The sequence below is a fragment of the Lissotriton helveticus genome, chromosome 10, assembly GCF_964261635.1.
Source record: "Lissotriton helveticus chromosome 10, aLisHel1.1, whole genome shotgun sequence".
Lineage (NCBI taxonomy): Eukaryota > Metazoa > Chordata > Amphibia > Caudata > Salamandridae > Lissotriton > Lissotriton helveticus.
The window spans coordinates 101,831,626-101,857,214 of record NC_136071.1 but is presented as its reverse complement, the minus strand read 5'-3'; the positions used below and the strand labels follow the sequence as shown (position 1 = coordinate 101,857,214).

Sequence of the window (25,589 nt, the reverse complement as noted above, 5' to 3'; positions counted from 1 at the left end):
GTCTCCTCCGGGAGGACGCTACAGTCCATGAAACGGAAGAACTATTCATTCGTCTTGCAGATTAATTTTGACGGGGACTGATTCGCCCGCTGCTGGGTGATTGAAACTGCACAACAAGCATTTACAAGTAGTGCCGGAGACACGGACAGCGGGAGGGGGGGGGGGGGGGAGAACAGGCACACGGACTGCGGGAGGGGGGGCGGGAAGGGGGACACGGACAGCGGGAGTGCGGGAAGGGGGACACGGACAGCGGGAGGGGAGGGGAGCACTCACCTGGACTTCTTCCGGCAGTGGTCGGCCTTGAGGAATGACAAAAAAAAAAAACCTTGGAAGAAGAAAAAAATAAACAACCGCCCAAACCCGCATGACGTTTTAAAAGGGGCGGAGAGGAAAAAAATGTACGGAACGCCCAGAAATTGCCACGGACAATGACGAACAGATCTCTTCCAATGGCTAGCCTCCATTTATGGAGCTAGCCAATGGAAGTGAGAGGCGGGACAAAGGCACATACTGTCCCAACATAAGATTTCGCCTGCGCGAGCGCTGCTGTGCAGCGGACGCCAGTCGACACCTAAAAAAGATAATAAATCATATATATATTTTCTGTTATTTGCTGCTGGGCTGCTTCACTTGTAAGAAAGTGCACAGGTTTTTTTAAAACTTTTTTTATTTTTATTTAAAGCTCCAGGTGGCGTCTGCCATCTTATATCAGTAAACAAAAAAAATTAAGAAAACGGTGCCCACGCCAACCAGTATTCAAAATTTGGGTGCATTAGTGGTGAAACGTGCACTACTGAATGAGTCAATACCAGTGGTGCCATGATGTGTACGCGCTATACATCTGTTAAATCCTCACACATGATTTCTTTCTTTTTTTTGCCAATCCTACACAGCATCCTCAAAAGCATTGGGAAAGCCAACAGTTCACAAAGGCAAGACTTATTGGTTTTGATAATATTAGTTTAGTCAGTCGTGCCCTTTATTCTACCCACCCCATCCCTTCCACATTTATACCTAAATTGCATACTTACCTGTGCAGCGACCTCTACCGTGTTTGCGCGATCTCCGCTTAGAAAAGATAGCAAAGGAGGACTGTGAGTAGTACTACTTTATGTACAATATGTAGATTGTGAATAGGCTCCTCAGTGAGGAACTTCCACTCAGTATAACTCCATAATGACAATGCAGCCTAAAAAATTATGAACTTATACTAACTATATATAACCTATACTAACAAATATAACTTAGTTATAACTGTACATCATTTGAAAGGCCTATACAATTAAAAAAATACCCAAGCTTTAGCTAGTTCTTTTTAGACACAAAGCTGCCATCAGCAGCAATATTATGACACAATGGAAGGTTACACTGATGATTCACTAACGTTCTGCCCTCATGGAAGAACTACACAAATACACAAAAGACATGTACTCAACTCTTTCTGTCTGGAAATCCTCGGACATCTGTTTTTCCGATAACTACACCCAAAATGCTCTCAAAAGCAAAAAAAGAAACAGTTAAAAAAGCAAAAATTAAACAGATGTGCGAAACAAATTAGATTTCATGGGTTTGTTACAATTTGCTGTTTTTAATAAACATACTTTTAAGCAGCATTCAACAACATTTATTACAAACAGTCATGTATATCTGAATCATTCACGTATACGGGGAAACTATCCGTAGATGCCAACACAGAGAATGTTAACCTCCACAAAGCAATATGATATAGTGCACTTTGTCAGTTTACTTACAACTCAGATGAAGTAGGGTTCAGTAAAACGTGTAGGTTATAATTAAATTCCAAATGCATGCAAGATTCCAGCAGTATGTAAGAAATCAGCATCAGATTACAAAACGCATCTGGACTGCTCAAAATAACTGAGAAAGTAACCAAGTATGCAGAGCCGGAACACTAAAACAATTGGATGCTGGCAGCTTATATAATGTGGTCTTGATAGGATATCTCTTACATGTCGGCAACCACAGTTTCAATAGGGATGACATCAAATTTGTGATGCAACAAAAATTAGAAACCACAGTGGCGAGGCTGGCAAGTATAGAGGACAGCATCTGAGAGACCGACAGTAAGGATTAGTTACTTACCTGTAATCCTAGTTCTCTTCCAGGGGTATCCTCATCAAAGTCATAAGCATTAGAATATTCCCGCCCATGCGCGGGACCCCGGAAACACTATATTATATGTGCCCCATATATATATATATATATATATATATATATATATATATATATATATATATATATATATATATATATATATATATATATATATATAAAAAACAAGCAATTGCAGCCAAAATAACCATTGAGCTGGATTATGCTGTAAAGAATTTCCACCATACATGAAACATATGCATTAGAAACATGAGAAACAGCATCAAAGATTGCTTTGAAACGGTTTTAATGCTGAAAAAGCAGTAGAAATTCTTACTATTTCCTGAAAGCATAGAAAGCTCCCAGGCTGCATTGCAAACACACAGTCTAAAAGACAGAAAAGCTAACCTGTAGCTGCATGCTACAAATACCTGACACCGTGCCTTTAAGGCACTCATGACCCCCAGTATCCCATCATGCCTCAGGGGTGACAGTTGGGTCAGTTGTTCTTTTCGGAGACTGAAAAACCATGGAAACAAATAGGTTAACAATATCTCCAAAGTAATAAAGATCCTTTGCCCGGGGAGGCGGGTGGGTTGCTTATGACTTTGATGAGGATACCGCTGGAAGAGAAGAACAATAGTTACTTACCTGTAAACAGGTGGTTCTCCAGTATTGGTGTCTTTCATAGATTCACATGCCTGAATCATTCCCAGTCGTCGGAGTAGGAGTCCCATAGTATATAAAAAAGCAATAATATGCCATAAAATATATAGCAAATATCAGAAATACCAAACCAGGAAGTAAAGTAGCACCAGCTACAGTAGAAAAAACTTCCACACTCGTGACTATCTTAGTCATTATGTGTTAGTCCAAACTGCAGCCAATCAGGCGACAGCACCCACCAGAATGTTCTCCCCAGAGGCTCAGGCTCTCAGATTCTCGCACAGGAGTGAAACCCCATAATGCCTGAGTGAGTCTCTGGGGGGAAGTGGGCGGGTTGCATGTGAATCTATGAAAGACACCAATACTGGAGAACCACCTGTTTACAGGTAAGTAACTATTGTTCTTCTCCAGTATTAGGGGTGTCTTTCATAGATTCACATGCCTGAATCAGAATAGTAAGCAATACTCCCAGCATAATGCTCGTAGACGTCAGAGTGTGATATATATATATATAAATATACAGTATACATGTAAAACAAAAATCATCAACATCTGCCAAAACGTCTAAAGAGCATAAATGAGGAGGTGGAAACAGAGGCTCACCTTATTTGAAAAGATTGCGCAGCACTGCTCTTCCAACCGAAGCATCTGCGTCGTCTGCTGAATCTAGACAGTAGTGTCTAGTAAAGGTGTGCCTGCTAGACCACGTAGCAGCTCTGCAGATCTGTCGAAGAGGCACACCAGCAAAAAGGGCAGTGGAAGAGCTAACCGCCATTGTAGAATGTGCTCTTGGCAAGGCCTGTAAGGGTCTACCAGCCTGCTGATGACAAAGTCCAATTGTAGAGGAGACCCATCTGGCAATGGTCTGTTTTGAAACTGCACAGCCCTGGCGTTGCCGCCCATAAGCCACGAACAGCTGGTCTGTCTTGCGGATGGTAGATGTTCTTGAAAGGGAAAATTTGAGGCATCTCCTAATATCCAACGAATGCAGTGCTCGTTCAGCCGGAGACTGCGGGGTTGGAAAGAATGTCTTGAGGACAACCGGCTCATTTAAATGAAAATCCAAAGGCACTTTTGGCATGTACGTTGGATTAGTACGTAGTACTACAGAGTCAGTGGTAAATTGGATGAAAGGCGATCTAGATGTGAATGCCTGAATATCGCTAACCCTTCTAGCAGATGTTAAAGCTAGTAGCAATGACACTTTCCATGTAACAAATTTCAGGTCCACCTTATGAATCGGCTCGAAAGGGTGACGCATGAGCTGAGTTAGTACGACATTAAGATGCCATGTAGGAGGAGGTTTCCGCACAGGCGGAAACATACGAAACAATCCTTTAAAGAATTGCTGTATAATCCGTACAGAAAACAAAGAATTCGATCCATCCTGACAAAATCTGGAAATAGCAGCCAGGAAGACCTTAAGAGTAGAATGCGCCAAACCCAATCTGGCCAAATGCAAAAAGAAGGGTAGAATTTGCTCTGGCTTGGCATGAATGGGATGAAGACCATTAGACTGGCACCATGCACAGAAACGCCTCCACTTAAGTTTATAAGTTTTGATCGTAGATGGAGCTCTGGCCTTCGCCAGTACCTCCTGGCAATCCTGCGGAATGTTTAAGTGTGCAAATTCCATGTGCTGAGGAGCCAAGCCGACAATTTCAGCGAGTTCGGGTCCGGATGATACACCTTGCCCTTGTGGGTAGAGAGAAGATTCGGAATGTGAGGAAGTTGGATCGGGTTGCATTCCGAGAGAAGGAGCAGCTCGGTGAACCAGTATTGCCGGGGCCATCGTGGAGCAATCAGGATCAACCGGCATGGTTGCTTCTTCATCTTCTTGATGACTTTCGGGATCAGTGGTATCGGTGGAAAAGCGTAAGCGAATATTTGAAACCAACTCATCGAAAGGGCATCCCCGCATGAGTCCTTGTGGGGAACCCAGCTTGCAAAGTATGGGCATTTCCGGTTCTGATGCGTCGCGAACAAGTCCAGATCCGGATGCCCCCCATGTCTGAAAGATGCGGTCTAGAGATGGTTGATTTAGTTCCCACTCGTGAGTGCAACCTGCGGATCTGCTGAGAGAGTCCGCTAACACATTCGCGATTCCCGGGACATGGACAGCTGACAGATGGATATTGTGAGTCAGGGCCCAACTCCAAATCTCTTGTACCTGTTGCGACAGCCGGGCTGATCTCGTGCCCCCCTGCTTGTTTAGATAATGCATACAGGTGGTGTTGTCTGTCCGGATCAAGACTGTGGCACCTTCTAGGGTCGCCTGAAAGGACTTCAGGGCTAGAAAGATGGCGTGCAATTCGAGCCTGTTTATGTGCCATTTCATTTGGATTTTGTCCCCTTTGCCGCTGACCGTCATGCCCTGGAGGTGTGCACCCCAGCCTGTCATTGACGCGTCTGTTGTCACTATGAACCTGGGCACTTCTGTGAGGAAAGAGCATCCCACTTGTATGTTGCAACCTTGACCCCACCATTGAATCGCTTCTCGCATTCGTGGCGTTATCTTTATGATGTCCTCGAAGGACCCTGACACCTGAATCCACTGGCGACTGAGCTCCTCCTGCAGGGGCCTCATCCGAAGACGACAGTTGGGGGTGAGAAGAATACAGGAAGAAATCATCCCTATGAAGGACTTGAACATGCTTACTGAAACGCAGCCTTTTAACAATAGTGCAGCAGCCAGCCGTTGTATCTTTTCCTGTCTCTCCTTTGAGATAAATACTTGGGCGAGCTTGGTGTCTAGTGTCGCTCCCAAGAAAGTCTTCCTCCTCGCTGGCGTTAGGTGCGATTTCTGGAAGTTCACTGTGAAACCCAGGTTTTGCATCAGTGACAGAGTCTTTTGAATGTGAGTTTTTGCCATGTTGAAAGAACTGGCCTTGATAAGGCAATCGTCTAGATATGGATATATCTGTATTGACTGCAATCGAAGGTGGGCTGCCACCGGGGCCAGCATCTTTGTGAACACTCTGGGGGCTGAGCGCAGTCCAAAAGGAAGAACCTTGAACTGGAAGTCCCTGCCAGCCACTCTGAACCTTAGAAACTTCCGGTGCCTGGGAAAAATTGGAACATGGAAGTATGCATCCTGAAGGTCGAGTGTTGCCATAAACTCTCCCGTCGAAAGAAAATGGAGGATTTCTTGCAGTGTTAGCATCCTGAATGACAGTTGAGAGGGCACGCAGGTCGAGGATGGGTCGCCATTCCCCCGACTTCTTGCGAATAAGGAAAAATCTTGAGTAAAAACCTTTTCCTTTCTGATGATGAGTTACCCTTTCTATTGCTCCTTTCCGAATCATAATGTTGATCTGGGCAAACAGCTCCTTGAGATGTGCTGGAGGTGGTCCTCTTGGGGGCAAATTTGGAGGAGTTTTTACGAATTCCAAAATGTGACCTCTGGCCACCACATCCAGAACCCATTTGTCCGTGGTAATCTTGGACCAATTTGAGTAATTTTGGGATATTTTTCCTCCAATTTGGTTTGGGTTGGGGCAAAGTGGCGGCAGGATGCGTTTCTCACTTTTTATTGTCTCTTCCGCGATAGTTGGATTTTCCTCGAGACTGAGAAAAATTTCCTCTTCTCTGCCCGTAAGTCTGTTGACGATATGGCTGGTATCTTTGGTTTCCCTGGGCGGAAGTATAGGAGCGCTGTTGGTTATAGCCTCCTCTATTAGAGAAATTTCCTCTTCCTCTTGCTCCACGAAAGGAAGGCTTCATGTATTGTAAAGTGCCCAGCGAACGTGCTGTCTCAGTATCTTTCTTGATGGCTTCCAGAGCATCGTCTACCTGCTTTCCAAATAAATACTCTCCATCATAAGCCATATCTATAATCCTTGTTTGGACCTCCTGCCGAAAGGATGTTGCCTTCAACCATCCTTGCCTCCTGAGGACAGCTGCACCCGCTAGCTGACGAAAACCTGTGGCAGCAACGTCCACTGCAGCATCAATCATCTCAGATGAGACACACTCTGCTTCCTGAAGGATCTTCTTTGCTTCCGCTCGATCTGGCTCAGGAAGTTTGTCCACATACGGCAAGATGTCCGACCACATCTGCCTCTCGTATCTCCCTAATATGGCCAGAGAGTTTGCGACTTTAATAGTCGTAGCTGCAATTGTAGAAACTTTTTTCCCGATTGAATCTAGACGTCTCCCGTCCTTGTCTGGCGGAACAGAGACCTGAGCTGATGGATTAGAAGATCTCTTTTGCGCTGCCTGTGCTACCACAGAGTCTGCTTTCGCTTGCCCAATGAGGCACGCTGGAGATGAATTAGGCGCCCTATATTTTTTTATCCACTCTCGGGAGCACTGCTGGTAAAGAATTAGGTTTGGACATGATCTTCAGTCCTTCCTTCCATATGAACTCTATGATTGGAATGGTCCAACTCGGTTTCTGTTGCGAAGACTTGAAGTCTTACAAGAAGCATTCATCTTGTTTCGATTCCATAGTTATCAAGAACCTCTTTGTTGCCCTATCCATGATCTTGTGGAATGAGGCAATGTCCACGGGAGGTGACTCAGATGTTGTAGGTTCTGCCGGAGAGGGTGTGTTTGCATTGTAATCCTCATACTCCGACGATTCCGACTTATTGTCCAATTCTCCTTCTTCCTGCTCCTCATTATCAGAGTACTCATCATCCCCTGTTTGAGGAGCTAAGACTTCAGACGCAGGCAATGCTGTACGTCCTTCCTCCAGCGGCTCAGAACCAAATGGCTGTGTCCGCTTTGAAAGCGGCGTCGCTGTTTTAGGCCTTAGCGTAGATACCCGCAAGTCACTTGATTCTGAAGGCGGAAAACGCCTATAGTAGTCGCTGAGCATGAATTGCAAATTGTGAAATAATTACTCAGGCATTTGCATGCCGGAAGCAGGCCTGTTCTCCTGTGACAAAGGCTCTGTCTCTTGTATATCTTCTTCCGTATCACCGTCCTGAATCTTAATCCGGAGGTCAGACGGACTTCTGGCCACTCCAAAGTTCTCATCCTCGTAGGATCCCTCCTCATCAGAATCCAAAAGTTTTTCTGGCACTACCAGCGTAGAAGGGATTACCTCATTAGTAGCCCGTTTCTGTAACAGCGTAGCTGTAGTTGCAGGTGAGGGCAACGGTATTCCAGATGGCTGTGCTGACCAGACTTTTAAGGCAGTGCAGCTTGACAATGGTGGCGTCGACGGGTGCACCTCAGTCGTCGACGAACCTGCCTCTTGATTCTGAACCTTTTGCTTCGTCGACTGAACCATCGTCGACGGTAGATCTATCTTCGTCGTCGACGACTTTTTGGATGATATCTTCGGCGACGATAATTTCGTCGACGGGGTCGTCGACGGTAGCTTCGTCGACAGGGTCGCCGACAGTAGCTTCGTCGACGGGGTCGTCGACGGTAGCTTCGTCGACGTGGATTTCGTCGTCGACGGTAACGCCGTCGACGAGAGCTTCGTCGACGAAAGCATCGCCGACGGCACAATTTTCATCGTCGACGGGGAGCCACCCGTCGACATTAGGATCGTAGACGAGGAACTCGTCGACGGTACTTTAGCCATCGTCGACGGGACTATCTTCGACGACGAGATAGGCCTGATCTGAACATGAACCAGCGTAGGAGAAGAAGCCGCAGACATCACTAGAGCTGGTTTAGGAGAGGAGAAAGTCATCGTGCAAGTGGTAGACGTAGTCACATGAGAGGAAACACTCCTTTTTTGACGTTGACATTGTCAAAGGTGGCAACCGAGGAGGCACAGACTGAAGATTTCTTGGCAACTGTAGATTTCCCAGACTTCTTAGAGGACGCACTATCCATCCTAACAGTTGGAAGAAGCTTTTTTGAAACACTAGGCCCAAAAGAATCCAGAGAAGGTTGGGCCTCTTTTGCCACCTTCGCCCTGGGAGATGAAACTTCAGCTTCAGCCTTCCTCTTACTGGAAATACGAGAAGAACTAGAGGCCATGCTTCCTACCTCAGACAAAGGGTCGTCCTTGTCCTTGAGTCTGTTAAGCCACAACAGCAGCCGTCCTTCTCTGTCCCTGATAGTCTTAGGGGGGGAAGGTCCGGCAGATCTTGCACTCCTTTGCCTTATGGTCAGGATAAAGGCAATATAAACATTTTTTGTGGGGATCTTCTTTGAAAAGCCTAGGTTTCCCACAAGAATCACAGGACCTGAACAGTGATTTAGAAGTAGACATTTGAAAAGTCTTGAAGAAACTAACTATTGAAGAAAAAACTGAGCAGAGCTCAGGGAGACTCCCTTCACAAGACGTGCGGTAGAAAATCTGAGAGCCTGAGCCTCTGGGGAGAACATTCTGGTGGGTGCTGTCGCCTGATTGGCTGCAGTTTGGACTAACACATAATGACTAAGATAGTCACGAGTGTGGAAGTTTTTTCTACTGTAGCTGGTGCTACTTTACTTCCTGGTTTGGTATTTCTGATATTTGCTATATATTTTATGGCATATTATTGCTTTTTTATATACCGTGGGACTCCTACTCCGACGACGGGGAATGATTCAGGCATGTGAATCTATGAAAGACACCCCTAATACTGGAGAACTAGGATTACAGGTAACTAACTAATCCTTCTCTTCCAGGGGATCCTCATCAATAGTCATAAGCATTAGAATAGAATAGCGAGCCTCACCTCATCTCCCTGCGGGCAAAGGAGTAACAATACAGTAATAACATTACTAAGCCTAGAAAAACTAAGCTTGTACAGGCCGCAGACTACCCAAATAGATTCCTCAAAGAGGCTTGTCCTACTTGAGTATCAGTCCTGGAATCAGATTCTAGGCAGTAATGCCTTGTAAAGGTATGAACTGATCTCCAGGTTGCAGCCTTGCAAATCTCTGACATAGGGACATCATGTAGGAAAGCTACTGTTGCCGCTTTCCCCCTAGTAGAGTGAGCTTTAGGTGACAAAAGCAAGGGCTTGCCTGCAAGCTGATAAGCCAATTTAATACAGGAGACGATCCATCTGGAGATGGATCTTTTGGCAGCTGGGAAACCCGTCCTTAGTGGACCGTAGTTGATAAACAATTGGTCCGTCTTTCTACTCTCCTTGGTCTTTTCCAAATAAAATTTAAGGACTCTTTTGAGATCTAAAGAGTGTAGCGACCGCTCAGCTGGGGTCGTAGGATTTGGAAAAAAAGAATAAAGAGAAATAGACTGATTTATATGAAAATCAGAGAATCTTAGGTAAAAAGGATGGATGCGCCCTCAAGACTACTCTGTTGTGATGGAAAACCGTGTAGGGTTCTTTTGTACACAGCGCCTGTATCTCACTGACTCTGCGCGCTGAAGTAATTGCGACTAGAAAAGCCGCCTTCCACGAGAGGTGTTGCAAGGAAGATCTGTGGATGGGTTCAAAGGGGGGGCCCATCAACTTAGACAACACTAGGTTTAATTCCCACGGAGGAGAAGGGTTTCAAACAGGGGGGTACACTTTCTTCAACCCCTGTAAGAAGTCCTTGACCACCTCCATCTGGAAGAAGGAGGGCTGAGTAGGAGACTTCCTATAAGCCGTAATGGCCGAGAGGTGCACCCTGATTGAAGCATACTTAAGACCAGATCTCGCTAAGTACAACAAGTAAGGCAGAATCACCTCCTCCTGTGCTGAAGAGGGATCAAAGTGACGTTCTCTGCACCAAAGAAAAAACCTCTTCCACTTAAACGCATAAGACGTTCTAGTGGAGGGTCGTTTTGCTTCCTTTAAAATGTGCATACAATCAGATGGCAAATTTAAATGTCCGTATTGTATGATCTCAGGAGCCATGCTGTTAAGTGCAGTGAGGGAAGGTTGGGGTGAAGAATCTCCCCCCCATCTTGGTCAACAGGTCTGGCCTGCAGGGCAGTCTCCTGGGTGGAAACACCGACAGCTGTAGAAGGTCCGGGTACCACCACTGCCGAAGCCAGTCCGGTGCTATTAGGATCATGGTCATTGTGAGAAGTTGGCCTGATACATAGTGATCACTAGAATAGTGAGCACTGCATATCAGTCCAGACAACCCTTATTGATGATTGGTTGTAAGTCAACCTTATAGACCAGCTATCCTAGTAGCATGGATACGAGCAGTCTAAGGCTAAGACTCTAGAGGGCGTGTTAAGCCAGCTGTTTTACCATCACATTACCCCTTGAACACCAAGTGAAAGGACACCACACAAGTTATGAAAATAAACGTGTATTTATTTCTAACAAGACTACCCTGAACTCTTTACGAGTCAGGGAGCTAAGCACACAACAAAACTCTTATAAAAATACTTTAAGTCGCACAATTTACACAAATGCCCGAGGGGCACGAAAAACCATATACACAAGAAGTGGAATGCGAATTACTAGCAGGTAAGTAACTATTCTCATAGACTTTAGAATCGCTAGGCCTACAATACTAAACACTTAGGTTAGGAGCAGGAGGCCTGTGGACATCGTGTGCAGAGTGGGAACTCTCACGCGTAAGGCGGGAAAAAGTCTATGGAGGCTAGCAAAGACAAAGTTACTGTTCTCGGGCGAACCCGACTAGGTGGGTCGAAAACGGGAGTGGATCCGAACACTTAGGGTGTTGGACTATGCTGGAGCACAGGGGTACTCAGTTTACCTAGCCCAGGGGCTGCGGCTGCATAGGGTTGAAGTTGCGTCGGAAACCCGCGTTGAAGAACCAGGAGCCTGAAGAAAGAAGTTGCTGGCAGGCGACCAGTGAAGAAAGTTCGTGGAGATCCAAGCCTGGATCAGGGAAGAAGAAGACCTGTAAGCAGAGGGGACCAAGTTCTGAATCACTAGCCAGTGATTTAGGTGGGTACCAGAGTGGCACCGGGCGAAGTCACCTCGACCAGGTGAGTGGGCGCTGCTGGGCTCTGCAGTCTCTCGGACCAGGAGGCGTTGTCGGCGACCAGGATGGAGGTGCGAGCTGTCCCACGAAGGTACTTGCTGTCGACGTCGCTGGACCCAGGATTGGGGCAACAAGTCTTGGCAAATTCAAGCCCACGCGGTGGACCTAAAATAGAGTCTGGAGTGGACCAGGAGGGTCCGGGGTGCTCCTCTGTTGGAGGGGAGCAAGGGCCAGTCTGGAGCAACCAGACCAGCGGTGTTTGTCGTCGTGAAGCGTCATAAAAGGGCCACTAGCCAACGGGCAAGCGACCTGGACAACGCGGTGAGCAGCAAAGAGCAGAAGGGCCCCACGCAGATCTCGTGGATGCAGGGGGGCTGAACTTCGGTGCTGGAGCTGCTCAGGGTCGGGGCTTCTCTTACCCCAAAGCACTCAGTCGAGGGTCACTCGGTGGTCGTGCTGGACAAGCGTCGTGCAGTTCTGAGGATGGCCGGTCCCTCGAGGTCTCGTCACACCCACGAATCTCAGCGTAACTGATGATGTAGGTAGAGGTCAGAGGTGCCAGGGAAGCCGGTTCTCGTCGTGCTGGAGCAGTCTTGATCCGGAGGAGAGACTTGCAGCAAACCGCGATGCTTGGTTGGTGCCTGCTGCTGCAGGGTGACTACTCCTTAGTCACAAGGGAGAAATCTTGAGAAAAGTCTGAGTTCTTCGTGTAGAAGGTCGGTTCAGGATTCAAAGATTGATCTAATTTGGAAGGGGGCCTGCTCCTACCTTTATCCTGAAAAAGGGGGCTGGCACACGACTAAGTCCTGCCCTATGGGTGGGACTAGGAGGGGGGTGGTTACACCCCTCTCCTTTGGCGGGCTTTCCCCAGCTCAGGGTCTGGTGTGCCCCTGGAACTGGTTCAAGCCGGCCTATGCACAGTGAACACCGGGGTGCCACTTGCAGTCACCTTCCTCTAAAGGCCTGCCTACCTAGGATACACAAAATCCTGTCTGGGACGGTGCTGGCCCCGCCCCCGACAGGAAACCCTTTGTCCTTGCCTTCTGCGCTGGGAGGACTCCCAGCAACAGGAGGGCAGACTTGTGTCTCGGTGGCAGCATCCATTTTGTGGAGCTAAGGCTCTGTCTGACTTTAACCGGGGTTACAGATTACCAACATGTCGTGTCCCTCTAGAAGGGTGGAATGCTAACCCCGTCGCCAGAATTGGCGAGGGGTTAGTATTCCAATTCGTATGACACCTTACTCGACATGTTTTGATAAAGCGATACCAGAGTTGGCATATAACCGCGAGGATTATAATGCACTTAAGAGTATATGGTATGCGATATCATGGAAACGGCTAAGGGATAGATCCCAAAAGCCGCAGACAGGCTCAGCTCATGCTAGAGCGCCATCTCACACGATTCCAAGCACTCTGCCTTCAGGATTGTCAAGGCCTGCCATAGGAGTGACTGATAGGAGATCTGTGTGTCCATTTAGGTTTAGATATAGGTATACTATATCTAAAGCAAAGGGTGAGTACACCACTTTGTCCCAGCTGTCAAGCAGCCAGTTGTGTCTGTTTGGTTAGTCAGCCCAGGAGTGGCATAATACATGCTGCAGCCCCTGGGAGACTTCTGGGTACCCCTCAGCCCTGGGTACAGGGACTTAGAGAGGGCCCAGTGCCAATTCAGTACCTGGGTACAATTTGGAATAGAGAGAACAGCTAGGCTGTGGGTCTGATTAGCAGGCCCACAGCCAGGGAAAGTCGTAAACCAGTGAAACAAAAAGCAAAAATCTGGGTGATCATAGGATTGCAGACCCTACTCTCCTACATGACCCCCCCCCCCAAACTTTGGGACAATAAACTAACCTTGACCAGGTGAGTCTTCTTGCTCTAAGTGGAAATACCTGGAGAGCCCATCAGCATTGCCATGATCAGTGCCAGGTCTATGCTCCACTGTAAAATCCATCCCCTGTAGGGAAATGGACCACCTAAGTAGTTTGGGGTTTTCACCCTTCATCTGATTTAGCCACAAGAGGGGCTTATGGTCGGTCTGAATTCTGAAGCGAGTGCCAAACAAGTATGGCCTCAGCTTCTTCAGGGCCCAAACCACAGCAAAGGCCTCCCTCTCAATAGCTGACCAATTTTTCTCTCTGGGGGTCAGCCTTCTGCTAATAAAAGCAATGGGCTGGTCATTACCATCAAAATTCAGTTGAGATAGAACAGCTCCCACACCCAACTCAGAAGCATCTGTTTGGACAATGAATGGCTTGGAGTAGTCTGAACTCTTTAGGATAGGTGCTGTGCACATGGCCTGCTTTAGGTCATTGAATGCTTTTTGACAGCCTGCTGTCCACTGAACTTTCTTTGGCATCTTTTTACTTGTCAGGTCATTAAGGGGGGTCACAATGGACCCATAATTTCTGACAAATTTCCTATAGTAACCAGTCAGGCCCAAGAAAGCTCGAACCTGAGTTTGGGTGGTTGGAGGAGCCCAGTCCTTGATGGCCTGTATCTTGCTTTCCAATGGCTGAACCTAGCCTCCACCTACAAGGTGGCCCAGGAATACAACCTGTGTCTGCCCTATCTGGCACTTAGTGGCCTTGATAGTGAGGCCTGCCTTTTGCAGTGCCTCTAACACTTTCCTCAGGTGGACCAGGTGATCCTCCCAGGTGGAGCTAAAGACAGCAATATCGTCAAGATAAGCTGCACAGAAGTCATCCAGCCCAGTGAGGACTTGATTCACCAACCTTTGGAAGGTGGCAGGTGCATTTTTCAAACCAAAGGGCATTACCACAAACTGATAATGCCCACCAGGGGTAGAAAATGCTGTCTTGGGTTTGGGCTCCTCAGCTAACCTGATTTGCCAATACCCAGCTGTCAGGTCAAATGTACTTAAGTAGTTGGCAGAAGCCAATCTATCAATAAGTTCATCTGCTCTTGGTATTGGGTGGGCATCAGTCTTAGTGACTGCATTGAGACCTCTGTAGTCTACGCAAAACCTCTTCTCTTTCTTACCATCCTGGGTGTGAGGCTTTGGCACTAGAACTACTGGGCTAGCCCAAGGGCTATCTGAGGGCTCAATGACTCCCAGCTCCAACATTTTCTGCACTTCAGTTTTGATGCAGTCTCTGACATGATCAGGCTGTCTGTAGATTTTACTCTTGACAGGCAGACTGTCTCCAGTGTCAACTTCATGGGTACACCAATCAGTTTGGCTGGGTGTCAGAGAGAACATATGTCTGAAGGATTGCAGAACTTGCCTGCAATCCTGTTGCTGATGTTCAGAGAGGCTGCCACAAAAGACAACACCATCTACTGATCCATCATCAGGATTCTGAGTGAGCAGGTCTGGGAGAGGGTCACTCTCTTCCTCCTGTCCCTCATCTGTGGCCATGAGCAAGCCCATGTCCTTCCTGTTGACATATGCCTTGAGCCTGTTTACATGGAGCACCCTGAGGGGGCTCCTGGGAGTTCCAAGGTCCACCAGGTAGGTGACCTCTCCCTTTTGCTCAACAATTGTGTGGGGCCCAGACCATTTGTCTTTGAGAGCTGCTGGGGCCACTGGCTCCAGCACCCACACCTTCTGTCCAGGCTTGTACACAGTCAGGACAGCCTTTTGGTCATGCCAAGCTTTTTGGAGTTCTTGGCTGGCCTCAAGGTTTTTAGATGCCTTTTCCATATACTCAGCCACCCTGGAGCGGAGACCAAGTACATAGTCCACAATGTTTGTTCCAGGCTTTTTGAGAGGTCTCTCCCATCCTTCCTTTACCAAACAAAGGGGTCCTCTTACAGGATGCCCAAACAGAAGCTCAAAAGGGCTGTAGCCAACCCCCTTCTGTGGGACCTCTCTGTAAGCAAACAAGAGGCAGTGATCAGGATATCCCATCTTCTCCTAAGAGGTTCAGGTAATCCATGAATCATCCCTTTCAGGGTCCTGTTAAATCTTTCAACAAGCCCATTGCACTGTGGGTGATATGGTGTGGAGAACTTGTAGTTAACACCACATTCCTTCCACATTGCAGTCAGATATCCTGACATGAAGTTTGCACCTCTGTCAGAGACGACCTCCTTAGGGAAACCCACTCTGGAGAACACTCCAATTAGGGCTCTTGCCACCACAGGTGCTGTAGTGGTCCTAAGTGGTATAGCTTCAGGATACCTGGTGGCATGATCCACCACCACCAGTATAAACTTGTGCCCTGATGCTGTCTGGGGTTCCATTGGACCAACAATGTCAATCCCCACTCTCTCAAAGGGTACCCCCACCAAAGGTAGTGGTATGAGGGGGGCCTTTGTTTGACCCTCTGATTTGCCACTGGCTTGGCAGGTGTCACAGGAGCGACAAAACTCCTTGGTATCTTCATTCATGTGGGGCCAGTGAAAGTGTGAGACAAGCCTGTCCCACGTCTTTGTCTGACCTAAGTGACCTGCAAGGGGAATTTCATGGGCCAAGGTAAGAAGGAAACCTCTCTGAGACAAGGGGATAACCAGCCTCCTGGTCATGCCAGGCTTGGGGTCTCTTGACTCAGTGTACAGGAGTCCATCAACCCCAGTATACCTTGTGGGTACCTGTGGCATTCCCTGCAGCCTCAGCAGCAGCCTGCTGTCTGAGGGGTTCAATGGAGGGACAGTCTAACTGTGCCTTCCCCAGGTCTTCCCTGGAGGGTCCCCCTGAGCCCAGAAACTCAACCTGATCAGGTTCAAGCTCTTTAGGCTCAGTTTCCCTCAGTTCCTGGAGATCAGCTTCCTCAGGGGCTTGATCCTCAACCTGGGGCAAGGGGTAAGGCAATGCCTTAACCCTACTGCTCCTCTTCTTGGAAGGTGTCTGGCCGTTATTCCAGGATCCAGCTCCTGTTCAGTGGGGCATCTTTTGGCCTGTGACCTAGTCACAGCAAGGACATGTGCTGGCAAGCCTAACATTTCCATGTGAGTCCTCTGCTCCACTTCTGACCATAGGGATGTTTCCAAATCATTGCCCAACAAACAATCAACTGGGAGGTCTGAACTAACCACAACTTTCTTTTGGCCACTTACCCCTCCCCAGGAGAAACTAACAATTGCCATACTATGGTTGGTAGTGACATTGCTAGCATTGGTCACTAGGTAGTCTGTACCTAGCATGATCTGTCCAGGGTCCACAAAGTTAGGTGTCACCATTGTGACACTGGCACAAGTGTCCCTGTAGGCCTGAGCCATTTTTCCATTTATCAAAGGTGTCTGCCTGTATTTGTCCAAAGTATTGGGACTTGTGTCAGGGGATATATCCATATCCCCTGTACAGACAAGGACAGCCTGAGTGAGTGTGCCAACTAAGTTGTCAGACCCCTCAGTTCCCAAGGTTAACCCAACTAATGCCTTGGGAGGTGCACTACCACTACTGACTGAACTAGGGGGTGCAGTTGCCTTAGGGGCTGTAGTGGTAGGAGTTTGCCCTCCTCTTTTGGTGCACTCACTAAACCAGTGAGACTTACTTTTACAGTACTGGCACCACCTTTTTGACTGGCCTTCTGGAGTCTTCTTTTTCTGCTGTGAAGCCTGACCCCCACCCTCTTTGGTTTGTTGGGGACCTGTCGAAGACTTCTGGTCATTTTGTTCATTCTTGTTATTACCCTTCTGGTCTGCTTTCTTCTGACCACCCTGGTTCTGGTTCTGCTTGATCCTTGTCCTGACCCATTTGTCTGCCTTCTTTCCCAATTCTTGGGGAGAGGTCAGATCTGAATCAACAAGGTGCTGGTGCAACAACTGGTTCTGACAATTATTTAAAATCTGTTCTCTCGTCATGAGATTGTACAACCCTGTGTAATCAGTAACCTTGCTACCCAGCAACCAGCCCTCCAAAGCCTTAGAGGCACAATCCACAAAGTCAGACCAGTCCTGAGACTGAGTTTTCTGGGTGTCTCTGAACAGCAACCTGTACTGCTCAGTGGTTAAACCAAACCCATCAACCAGTGTATTTTTCAGGACCTGGTAATTGTTAGCATCCTCCACTCTTGTAGTGAGGAGCTTGTCTCTACCATTGCCATCAAAGGAGAGCCACAGTATAGCTGCCCACTGACTTTGGGGAATGCACTGCACAGTGCAGGCCCTCTCCAAAGCAGCCATCCATTTCTGGATGTCATCCCCTTGCTTGAAGGGGGGCACTATCTTTGTCAGGTGTTTAGTATCTAAACCCTTCTCTTTATCTCTTGGGAGATTGCTGCCACCAGTGGGAACTATCCCACTCATCTGCTGCTCTCTAGCAAAGGCAAGCTTTTCTTTGGCCAGGGCAAGTTCTTCCCTTTCAATCCTCAGAGTAGCCTGTCTCCTTCTGGCTTCATGCTCCATTCTCTGAGGGGAAGTCCATCTCCTCTGGGGAGAGTTCCTTCTCCTCTGAGAAGAGGCATTAGAGTGCAGAGATCTATTGGAGTCCATAGAAAGAGATCTATCTCTCCTAACTCCAAGGTTAGGCCCACTTCGGGTCAGTACTGGGGGTCCCCCAGATCCTAGCCCAAGTAAGTCTAAGTTGGCCCTAGTTAGCCTTCTGACTACCTCAAGACCCTTGTCTACCTCATCCCCAGAGAGCTCCTCGAGTTCCTCCTCCTCAACTGCATTTGTAGTGTTGTGGAGGTCTGGATCCCCAGAGGTACCCTCTAAGGCTGGCATATTCCCATCTAGCTGAGAAATCTTTCTCGCATCATATGTCTCTAAGAGACCTATCAGAAAGGGAATGGTGGGGTTAGACCCCTGTTTCAGTTTCCTGGAGGTACACACTGGTCTCATCTCCTGGAAACAGAGCTGCATATCTTGATTTGACCTGTGGAGGGTCAATAACCACAAGGGGGGTCTCAGTAGACTCTCCCTGGGTAGACATGCTTTTCTAGTGAGGTGTAAGTGGTGCACTTACCTACACTATTTGTTTGCCTACTGATCCCTTGCTAGAGTTGTAGTTTAGGGTGTGCTAGGCCCTAGGAGCTACAACAGCTGGTTCAGTAGAACTCAGTATTCTAAGCTAAGTTATATGTACCTCAGTACTTATGTGATCTTTCAAATGATATTCTTAGGATATGCGTGGTAAAACAACAGCAAGCTCAAATCCCAACCGCTGCTCACCAATGTGAGAAGTTGGCCTGATATGCAGTGCTCACTATTCTAGTGATCACTATGTATCAGTCCAGACAACCCTTATTGATGATTGGTTGTAAGTCAACCTTATAGACCAGCTATCCTAGTAGCATGGATACGAGCAGTCTAAGGCTAAGACTCTAGAGGGCGTGTTAAGCCAGCTGTTTTACCATCACATTACCCCTTGAACACCAAGTGAAAGGACACCACACAAGTTGTTATGAAAATAAACGTGTATTTATTTCTAACAAGACTACCCTGAACTCTTTATGAGTCAGGGAGCTAAGCACACAACAAAACTCTTATAAAAATACTTTAAGTCGCACAATTTACACAAATGCCCGAGGGGCACGAAAAACCATATACACAAGAAGTGGAATGCGAATTACTAGCAGGTAAGTAACTATTCTCATAGACTTTAGAATCGCTAGGCCTACAATACTAAACACTTAGGTTAGGAGCAGGAGGCCTGTGGACGTCGTGTGCAGAGTGGGAACTCTCACGCGTAAGGCGGGAAAAAGTCTATGGAGGCTAGCAAAGACAAAGTTACTGTTCTCGGGCGAACCCGACTAGGTGGGTCGAAAACGGGAGTGGATCCGAACACTTAGGGTGTTGGACTATGCTGGAGCACCGGGGTACTCAGTTTACCTAGCCCAGGGGCTACGGCTGCATAGGGTTGAAGTTGCGTCGGAAACCCGCGTTGAAGAACCAGGAGCCTGAAGAAAGAAGTTGCTGGCAGGCGACCAGTGAAGAAAGTTCGTGGAGATCCAAGCCTGGATCAGGGAAGAAGAAGACCTGTAAGCAGAGGGGACCAAGTTCTGAATCACTAGCCAGTGATTTAGGTGGGTACCAGAGTGGCACCGGGCGAAGTCACCTCGACCAGGTGAGTGGGCGCTGCTGGGCTCTGCAGTCTCTCGGACCAGGAGGCGTTGTGGGCGACCAGGATGGAGGTGCGAGCTGTCCCACTAAGGTACTTGCTGTCGACGTCGCTGGACCCAGGATTGGGGCAACAAGTCTTGGCAAATTCAAGCCCACGCGGTGGACCTAAAATGGAGTCTGGAGTGGACCAAGAGGGTCCGGGGTGCTCCTCTGTTGGAGGGGAGCAAGGGCCAGTCTGGAGCAACCAGACCAGCGGTGTTTGTCGTCGTGAAGCGTCGTAAAAGGGCCACTAGCCAACGGGCAAGCGACCTGGACAACGCGGTGAGCAGCAAAGAGCAGAAGGGCCCCACGCAGATCTCGTGGATGCAGGGGGGCTGAACTTCGGTGCTGGAGCTGCTCAGGGTCGGGGCTTCTCTTACCCCAAAGCACTCAGTCGAGGGTCACTCGGTGGTCGTGCTGGACAAGCGTCGTGCAGTTCTGAGGATGGCCGGTCCCTCGAGGTCTCGTCACACCCACGAATCTCAGCGTAACTGACGATGTAGGTAGAGGTCAGAGGTGCCAGGGAAGCCGGTTCTCGTCGTGCTGGAGCAGTCTTGATCCGGAGGAGAGACTTGCAGCAAACCGCGATGCTTGGTTGGTGCCTGCTGCTGCAGGGTGACTACTCCTTAGTCACAAGGGAGAAATCTTGAGAAGAGTCTTGAGTTCTTCGTGTAGAAGGTCGGTTCAGGATTCAAAGATTGATCTAATTTGGAAGGGGGCCTGCTCCTACCTTCATCCTGAAAAAGGGGGCTGGCACGCGACTAAGTCCTGCCCTATGGGTGGGACTAGGAGGGGGGTGGTTACACCCCTCTCCTTTGGCAGGCTTTCCCCAGCTCAGGGTCTGGTGTGCCCCTGGAACTGGTTCAAGCCGGCCTATGCACAGTGAGCACCGGGGTGTCACTTGCAGTCACCTTCCTCTAAAGCCCTGCCTACCTAGGATACACAAAATCCTGTCTGGGACGGTGCTGGCACCGCCCCTGACAGGAAACCCTTTGTCCTTGCCTCCTGCGCTGGGAGGACTCCCAGCAACTGGAGGGCAGACTTGTGTCTCGGTGGCAGCATCCATTTTGTGGAGCTTAGGCTCTGTCTGACTTTAACCGGGGTTACAGGTTACCAACATGTCGTGTCCCTCTAGAAGGGTGGAATGCTAACCCCGTCGCCAGAATTGGCGAGGGGTTAGTATTCCAATTCGTATGACACCTTACTCGACATGTTTTGATAAAGCGATACCAGAGTTGGCATATAACCGCGAGGATTATAATGCACTTAGTATATGGTATGCGATATCATGGAAACGGCTAAGGGATAGATCCCAAAAGCCACAGACAGGCTCAGCTCATGCTAGAGCGCCATCTCACACGATTCCAAGCACTCTGCCTTCAGGATTGTCAAGGCCTGCCATAGGAGTGACTGATAGGAGATCTGTGTGTCCATTTAGGTTTAGATATAGGTATACTATATCTAAAGCAAAGGGTGAGTACACCACTTTGCCCCAGCTGTCAAGCAGCCAGTTGTGTCTGTTTGGTTAGTCAGCCCAGGGGTGGCATAATACATGCTGCAGCCCCTGGAAGACTTCTGGGTACCCCTCAGCCCTGGGTACAGGGACTTAGAGAGGGCCCAGTGCCAATTCAGTACCTGGGTACAATTTGGAATAGAGAGAACAGCTAGGCTGTGGGTCTGATTAGCAGGCCCACAGCCAGGGAAAGTCGTAAACCAGTGAAACAAAAAGCAAAAATCTGGGTGATCATAGGATTGCAGACCCTACTCTCCTACAGTCATGCTGGATCTGATGAGTTTGGACACCACCTTCGGAATCAGGGGCAGAGGAGGAAATGCGTAAGCAAATGTCTGACCAGTCCATCAAAAGGGCATTCCACCTTGTCCCTGGACGGTGGAATCTGGACGCGAAGGCGCGGCATTTTGAGTTTTCGTCGTCCGCGAACAGGTCTATTTCTGGACGACCCCAGCGATGGAAAAGGTCTGCCCACCACCTAGTCTGGCTGATCTTCGAAGTGCCTGCTGAGTGCGTCGGCCTTGACATTTAGCTCTCCTGGAGGTGCACCGCCACTACTGTGAGGTTCCGTGCAAGCAGCCAGTGCCATATGGCTTGTGCCTCCAGAGAGAGAGGACGCGACCGAGTTCCGCCCTGCTTTTTCAAGTAGAACATGGTCGTCGTGTTGTCCGTTTGAATCAGAACTGAGTGTGATTCGAGTGCAGGAAGGAAGGACTTCAGAGCCAGATGGACTGCTCGAAGCTCTAGCATGTTGATATGGTAGGTCTGTTCCTTTGTTGACCACCTTCCTTGAATCTGCAGACACCCCATGTGCGCTCCCCAGCCCTGGAGAGACGCGTCTGTGACTATAGACTGTGTTGGGAGAGGTTGGTGAAAGGGCACTCCCACCAGAAGGTTGCGAGGGTGAGTTCACCATTTGATGGAGGTCTTCATCACCTGGGAAAGATAGATCCGGTCTTCCCAGAGCCCTGTCGACTGATCCCATTGATCCTCCAGAGCCTGCTGCAAAGGTCGCATCCTCAGCCGGGTGTGAGGGATTAGGAAGATGCAGGATGCCATGGAACCCAGCAGAGACGCCACTTGACGCGCTGTTGAATTCTGGGATTGCAGGAGAACTCTGCACTTCTGCTGCATAGAAAATAGTCTCTCCTCCGAAGGATACGCTTTTCCCAGTTTTGTATCCAGAACGGAGCCCAGGTTGTGTAAGGATTGGGTCGGTAGCACTACTGACTTCTCCATGTTGACGTGGAGGCCGAGTCTGCGCAATTGTAGCAGGCAAAGGTGTAAGTTGTTCTCTACTTGCTGAGGAGATGGGCCTTTTAGGAGCCAGTCGTCTAGGTAGGGATAGACGAAAAACCCTTTTTTGTGCAGGAAGGCTGCCACCACTGCCATGCATTTGGTGAAGACTCTCGGCGCTGACTTTAGCCCGAAAGGCAGGACCCTGTACTGGTAGTGCTTGGTGCCTATCAGAAACCTTAGGAACTTCCGATGTCGCATGGAAATTGGAATGTGGAAGTAGGCATCTTGCAAGTCCATCGAACATCCAATCTCCTACTTGCAGATGTGGACATATTTGGTAAAGAGCAAGCATGCGGAACTTCTCCTTGACTATGTTCTTGTTTAGAACACGAAGATCCAGGATGGGCCGAAACTTGTTTTCCTGATCCTTTTTGGGGACAAGAAAGTATCTTGAGTAGACTCCTTTTCCCCTTTGAGAGGGAGGCACTTCTTCTATAGCTCTTTTTTGGAGAAGAGCCTTCACCTCTTTTCGGAGCAGATCGAGTTGGTGCGGACGAGATTTCTTTGGAGGAATGTCCTGTTGAGGCGCACGGAAACGAAGAGCATATCCATTGCGCAGTGTATTCAGCACCCACCGGTCGTTCGTGATGCTGTTCCACTCTTCTAAATGTTTTGAAACACTTCCTCCCACTGGAGTGGACAACGGTGCCAGAGGAAGCCAGAGCTCATAGTTTTCCACCTCTAGTCGAAGTAGAGGACTGTTGGTGACCTCCTCTACCTCGGTTGGCTTTACCACCTCGAAACTGGGTTTTGCCCTGGGTTTGAGCCCCTCTGCCGGACTTGAAACGGCGTTTGAACTCTTTTTTTCTAGGCCGACTGCCTTGACGGGGTCGAGCTCGGCTTTCATCAGACTCATTTCGTCATCCGTGTGCTGGCCAAAGAGAGATGTGCCGGTAAACGGGATGTTCAGAATGCGTTGTTGCGCATCAGGCTTGAGGCCTGTCAGGCGCAGCCACGAAGAACGTCTGGCACATACCCCATGGACATAGGTATGCCCCGCCAGTATCGCTCCATCTGCAGCAGTGCTAATCATCTGATTAGCAACAAGACTTCCTTCTGTTAGGGTCTCCTCGAAGTCTTGCTGGTTCTCCTTAGGTAATTTGGATTTAAAACGTTCCATTGAGTCCCATAAGGCTCTGTCGTATCTGCCCAAAAGTGCAGCCGCGCTAGAAACCTTCAGCGTCGAAGCGGCAGAACTACAGACCTTGCAGCCCCACGAGTCTTGCAACTTGCTGTACTTATCAGGAGGCGTTGAGGAGGAGGGAGAGACTGAGTGGGTCTTTCGTGCCGCCGCCACCACTACTGAGTCGGTGGGAGGATCTGTTTTCACAAAAGTTGGATCAGAGGGTGCGGCTTTATACTTCTTCTGAATGCGAGCCGGAACCGCAATTACTGATGCTGTGGCCAAGAACACATCATTGACAGGGTCCATGATCCCTGGGACCAACGGTAACACTGGACGAGAACCCGACTTTTAGTGAAGGGTTTCAAAAATCACTGTCGTGGAGACCTGTGGCACAGACATCTCGATGTTTAACTTCAGAGCACCCCTCTGTAGGACATCATGGTAGGTGTTAATATCGTCCACCGGGGAAATCCTAGAGATAGGGCTATCCACTAAGGTAGGAGAGTAATCCCGTGTGGAAGAGCGGGTAGAAGCGGCAGAAGAAGTAGCTGGTGTTCGAGCTCTTCTTTCTCGTGATCTTCTGGCTGGTACCCCCCGTCTAGGGGAACGATCGCGTCTCCTTTCGTGAGACCTTGCTGAACGCTCTTCTCGTGCAGGGGAACGAGATGCAGCTTGTCTCGCAGGCGATCTTTCTCTGCGCCTGGGAGGGCTGCGTCTATCCACTTCGTCGACCAGTCTTTGCAGTGGAGATCTGTGCACTGGGCTGACATATTCCTGCAGCCGTCTTGTGGCCCCCGAGTCTCGCCAATGGTGCAGAGGCCTATTCCATCTGGGAGACAACTGCACAACCTCATTGGGAGGTCTGCGGGAAGGACTTCTAGATCTGCGAGGACTTCTGGATCTTGATCTGGAAGAACCAGAAGAATGACGGGAGGCTGATTCAGTCCTTAGTATCACAGAAACCTCCCTGGATCCTCGTTCAAGGTGTCTTGACGTCGATCTGGATCGTTCATGCCTCGACTCCGAGCGATGATGATGATGATCCCTCGACGTCGACCGGTGTTTCGCCACCGTCAACGGAGTCCTTTCCCTTGGCGGCAACTGTTTCTGTGGCGCCGGTGGATCAGGCGATCTAGACGTCGTAAGCCTCCGACGTGAGGAATGGTCTCTCGACGTCGACCGGCGTGGTGTTGCCGACGACGGAGTGGTCTTTGACTTCGAATGTCTACGTGACGTCGGCGGAGGGGTATTGGTCGCCCTCGACGCCGAACGATGACACGACGGCGAAGATGTCCTTCTCGACGGCGGAGGACTCAGGGCTCTCGACGTCGGTCGCTTAGCCTGCGACGATGGAGGTGAGCCAGCTCTTGGCACCGAACGTCGTGATGACGACGAAGGCGGAGGCTCCTTACCCCTCGACGCCGAACGTCGCCTGGTTGACAGCGGCGGAGGGGTCACACCTCGACGCCTGTCGTCGTCTGCTTGACGACGGCGGAGGTGTAACGCCCCTCGACGCCGGTCGCCGCCTGGTTGACGTCTGCGGAGGGGTCTTATCTCTCGACGCCGATCGTCGCCGAGTTGACGATGGCGGAGGGTCTTGACATCTCGACGACGACATACCTGATCTTCTTGACGGCGAGCCTGCCGTCGACGGTGATAAATGTGGTTTTTTCGACGAATGACCCACCGGTTGCTCCTTTCTCAGCGCGGAGCCCGACGCTGAAGCTGCAGGACGAGAAGACTCGCCCTTTGAAGGTTCTCTGGACCTCTTGGAGCTCTTCTTGGCTGGGGACCTCCCTCAAGAAGACCTATAGGCTAGCCCATAGACACGAATCCTCTCTCTCTCTTTTAAAGTTCTTGATGACAGAGACTCACAGTGAGGGCAGGTCCTTGGGTGATGGTCTTCAGGTAAGCACAGGATGCATACCTCATGGCTGTCCGTCTTGGCCTTCTTCTTGCCACAAGAAGGGCATTTGTCAAAAAGGGCAGGCATTTTCAAAAGAAAAAGCTTACCAACAAGAGAAAACCTACTTGACAAGATGAAAAACGTCGAAGTA

At 49.1% G+C, this 25,589-nt stretch overlaps 1 protein-coding gene across 14 annotated transcripts in view; it reads right to left on the bottom strand.

Annotated features, from left to right (window-relative positions):
• The window catches only part of MEIOB (meiosis specific with OB-fold), a 1,496,662-nt gene that overhangs the window by 1,414,488 nt on the left and 56,585 nt on the right, over positions 1–25,589 (bottom strand). For 9 of the 14 annotated variants that reach the window (XM_078664882.1, XM_078664879.1, XM_078664881.1 and 6 more), the window contains exon 3: positions 1,437–1,494. The exons of the other annotated variants lie outside the window; for them this stretch is intronic. In XM_078664882.1, coding sequence (XP_078521008.1) covers positions 1,437–1,494 — 58 coding nt within the window. The remainder of the gene's footprint in view (positions 1–1,436; positions 1,495–25,589) is intronic. 14 annotated transcript variants of the gene reach the window in all.